Source organism: Poromitra crassiceps (genome assembly GCF_964638095.1).
Source record: "Poromitra crassiceps genome assembly, chromosome: 13".
Classification (NCBI taxonomy): Eukaryota; Metazoa; Chordata; class Actinopteri; order Beryciformes; family Melamphaidae; genus Poromitra; species Poromitra crassiceps.
Window position 1 is genome coordinate 49,746,458 of NC_139644.1, and position 4,684 is coordinate 49,751,141.

At 39.3% G+C, this 4,684-nt stretch overlaps 1 protein-coding gene across 1 annotated transcript; it reads right to left on the minus strand.

Moving 5' to 3' along the window:
• Window positions 1-1,571: 1,571 nt before the first annotated feature.
• On the minus strand, window positions 1,572-3,340 carry LOC310788625 (uncharacterized protein; the record flags this gene model as incomplete). The annotated part of the gene is made up of 2 exons (XM_083650150.1): window positions 1,572-2,124; window positions 3,118-3,340. The coding sequence occupies 2 exons, from the start codon at window positions 3,338-3,340 to the stop codon at window positions 1,754-1,756; spliced, it is 594 nt and encodes a 197-aa protein (XP_083506276.1). The 3' UTR covers window positions 1,572-1,753.
• Window positions 3,341-4,684: the final 1,344 nt, after the last annotated feature.

Genomic DNA, 4,684 nt, shown 5'->3' on the forward strand with positions numbered 1-4,684 from the left:
GGCTAGATCTACCTTTAACTTGTTTGATCTGCTTTCAAATCAATTTGACTTCCAATGAATTACTGCTTTGTCTGTCTGTTGTCACTCTTTTATGTCTCTTGATTGTGAAGCACGTTGTAACTTTTGTTTCAAAAAGTGTGAAAGATTATTGTTGTTATTATATTATATTATGCCCACAATGCAGGAGGACACCCTCATTTAAATCACAAGGAAGACTAACACCAGATCCTGTGTACATTAAAATAATAACAATGAGAAAACAAGTGAAATGTTAACTAATGCATTTTTTTCTAGCATTAATTACACATGAATGACAACTTAACAACAGTAGTAAATGTTGAATGCGCATGAACAACTGCATAAATCAATGTTATAGGTTTGTTAATGTTAAGTGTTGCTGTGTGACATTAACAAAGATAAAATAATATTAAATGCGTTATAAACAACTATTTCTTTAGCCTATATGTATTTTACTCTATCAATATCATTGGCAATCAACTTGGCCTCAACATACTTTAAAACTGCTATACCACATTACATGAATAACACTACTCATGTTTGGTCATGCTTGTTGTGACTTAATTGTTTTAATTAATGTCAGGATATGTTCAAGCAGTTGCTTATTGTAATTTAATATGAACTATCTCTGTTAATATCACTGTCCATGCTGAATTCATCTTAGTAAACACATTAGGTATCATGAACAAACAAGTATAACCTTCAATTAATGCAGTTGTTCAAGAGCTTTTAACATGAGCTAATATTTGTTAATGTTGTTATTCATGTTTAATTGATGTTACTAAATGCATTAGAAAGCATCAATTAATGAACACTTAAATGTAAGAGACCATTTAGCTTATTATGTCACAGGTAAAAGTACACTGATACTCACAACTTCTAAGGCATAAAAAAAAAATCAACCTAATATAAAAAGAGTTGAAACTATAACTGCGGTACTTTTATTATTATTATTGTGTAAAAATAATGAAATAATATTTATTTTAGCTTTTTGCATCTGAAGAGTTCTCTCTCTGTTCTTCCAGGCATACACCCTCCCCTACCCATAACCACATCTACCGCCCACTGTCCCTCCCGTCCCCCCCTCCTTCTACAGTATGTCTCCAGGAATCCCTGTCCTTACATATCTCACATCAATTCCACAGTCATTGTGAGGCCATTTACACCTGGCGCTAACATGCGTTTTATGTGATCAGATTGCAATCAGATTGTGTTTTATCACTTGAAAGTACAGGTGTAAACACCCCCAAAACGCATTGAAGAAGGATTGCAATCTGATCGGCCAAACCACCTCCGGAGGTGGTCAGGGATGCATTGTGTACACATTGAACACAAGTGTAAATGCAATGTGTCCTCTCAATCTGGATACAGCAACTTTATGCGGATTGAGAGGACAACCATTTCTGCAATCAGATTGCAGAAAACGCATGTTAACGCCAGGTGTAAATGGAATCAGGCTGAAGTGATAAAATACAATCTGATTGCAATCTGATGGCAGAAAACGCATGTTAACGCCAGGTGTAAATGGCCTCTAAGAAGACAGTGTGTAAGTCAGTGCTAAATGACGTGTGCACATTATGGTGATAATACAAGCAAGACTTACATATTCAGATGTACCTTAAAGGTATGATAACAACACTGTATAGAAACTCCTGTGACACAGTGCTATGCATTTAATTCAGATATGTTACTGCCAACCAGAATTGGGATGGACGACGGTCGTTCTTAGTATTCTCTACCCCGCGCCTTCTTGCTTGGACTGATTTGGACTTCTCTGCCAAAAGGTGACTAGAAACGGTGGGCACCTGAGAACGCGCTCCCCCAGCACGTCTTGCTGGGTGACGACCCGCACGCAGAAGGACGTCCCGGTCTGCTCTGTGTCGAAGTGGTGCGTGACGTCGTAACGGAGGCCGCAGCTTTGAGAAAGTGTGCTGGGGCTCTGGTGTCTCCTCAGCGGGCCAGCGGATGTCGGGGCGGTTGATGTCAGTTCCACCTGCTCTTGTCCCACCACAGACACGTCCACGGGCAACACCACAAAGGCCAACTCGAAGCTCTCGCCGATGTTGCACTGGAGATCCATAGACCAGCAGTGTTCTCCAAGGTCTCCTGTGGAGAGAAGCCGGTTTCATGTCACAGATCATCTTCATGTTCAACATACAACAGATCTATACATAGATGGATTACTGGACGGTCCAAAGGGCCCCAAGAGCTCAGGGGGGCCCCTAAAGCCAGAGCCTGATACATGATGATGCTGCCACCACCTTTAAATTTACTGCCCTGCAGTCACAGAGCTTGGTCATTTATATCAACACCAAAGCCCCATAATTCATCTTATAATAACCCAAACATTTGTTTTGAGGTGTCAACATCATGGCAGTGTCACAGTGAGTGTGATCCTCAGTTTATCTACATCTTAGCTGCATTATTGTCCCAAAAAGACAAAAAATATATTTTTTTCCACTCCTGATTTATCCGAATAGGAACCACCGACTCATGCAGCTACTGTGTGACCATACAGTCAATTCTGGGACATAGCAGACAATCAAAGGCATTTTGCACTGTAATTTTCTGTTGTTGAATAATATGTTTACAACTTCTCAATTTTAATTGTTTTCTCTGAGAAGTGTAATAACAAAATAGGCATAGCAATATTATACATGCAATGAGGGCATTCAGTTGTTAGAAGTGACTTAAACATATTCCAAAATTAGATTCAGAGAAGTGTATTTTTATAACATGCTCTGATGCTTTGACTGTGTCAAACATGAGCTGTAAATCCTGAGTTGAGATTCAAGTGATATTGTGTGACTGCCTCTTGCATTATACTGCAGCCTGGACATGCTGCAAAAATGTCCTTGTGGCAGGCTACAGTAGTGCGGGAGGTGGTGGTGCGGAGGGCGGGAGGGGGGGTGCTGGTGTAGTGACCAGGGGGCCTTTATAACTTAGCCTAACTTAAGGCAGCAATGCAATAACTTCACTGACTGAATAAAACACAAAAAAAAATTTTTTTTAGAAAGCAGCCATATTGTGAGTTGATTTGACTTCATTGACTTCACAACACAAACCCTCCATCATGATGATTTTAAGTGGCTCCCTTACCTTCTTTGGAGTCTTTGAGGCGTATATTACGATGGTCCAGGAGCTGCAGTTTCCTGGTGTAGGTCAGTCCAGTGCACTCCATCAGACAGTCAGATGGCCGTGTCAGGATGTTGATCTCCTTCAGCAGAGTTTCTGCCGTCTTTGTACATTCAACTGCCCCCGCAGCCAGAAGAAGGGAGGACAGTATGCCACAAGACACCCAAACAGTGAAATATCCTGCCATTCTGTCCCGGTATCACAACATCAAAATTAAGTTATTTGTCCCTGGGTCTTGCTGCTGTCTTCCTGTGCTATTGTCCTATTCCAGTCAATGAATTGTCCTATTTTAGTCAGTGATGATATCAAATTGTGATATCATCATAATTGAATAGGCTTCCACAGCAGTCAGGAACATGAATGTTGTGAGCAAAAATGCATGCGGAGGCAGATCTTTTCAGAAGTGCGCAACAGTCTGTGCTGCCCTTCCCCTCACTAGTGTGCCAGCATTTCTCCCTCTGCTCTTTCACCTTCTCTGAGACTGTCTGACAGCATGAAATGTTGTTAGCTTGGCATAACTATGGCCTTTGACACCTGATAACCACAAAAAAAAATCAATAATCATATTAACTTTTGTAATAAACAAACATTACAGTGAAAACAACTGGATGTATGAGAAAAAGCCATGTACATCAAATATGTATTGATTTGAACCACCTTTATTCAAAGACTGTGAGCAAAGAATCATGTAATCAATACAAATGATCAGCATGGTATAACAGTAAAAAATAAAACATAATAATGCATTATTATCTGAAAGTATTGATTAAATTGTGAAATGATATCATATTTTACACATCACTGTAATAAAAAAAAAGTATTATTAGTAACCTGTGAAAAAGTGAATAATGATGTAGATTTGAATACATTCTTAAAAAAAAAGGTTTGTGTGCATATTAAAAAAAAAAGTCTGGTTTAGTATCCAGAGATATTCTTTGGGAGAACAGATGTGACAACTGACTGATCGACAAAATTCTCAATGGGAGTGGACACAGAGGCATATAAGAGTAGGAACAGAACTCTACTGTTACAAATGTAATGCAACCATACAATTGCCATGATGTAATAAATGGGTTGTTTAGTTTGACCAAAGAGACTGAATTGAAGTGAATGCTTCTGTAGGGCTGTCCCTCCTTTCTCTCTACCGGCTGAAACATGAACATGGGGCCTGGCCAATGGAAAATCACAGATGTTACTCCTACTAAACAACAAACTAACAAAATGGCCCCAGGAGAATTGATGCTAAGTCTGGAAAGTTTAACTCATCAACATAAGTGTAAAAAAGAAACAACAACAACAACAACAACAAATTCACAGCAGCAAATAATAAATGTAGCTGGACTGAACCCACAATTTTCAATAGACTTTCCCAACATCAATTTGAATTTGGATTTGACTCCACTTACCCATTAAGATTAGGGGAAGCAATGCTCTCTATATACAATAAAGTTGTCAGGGATAGCTGCAATACACAGATCAGAGCAGAAGCAACTGTCCTCCTGGCAGAGGTTCCAAAAAGAAGAAAGGTCCA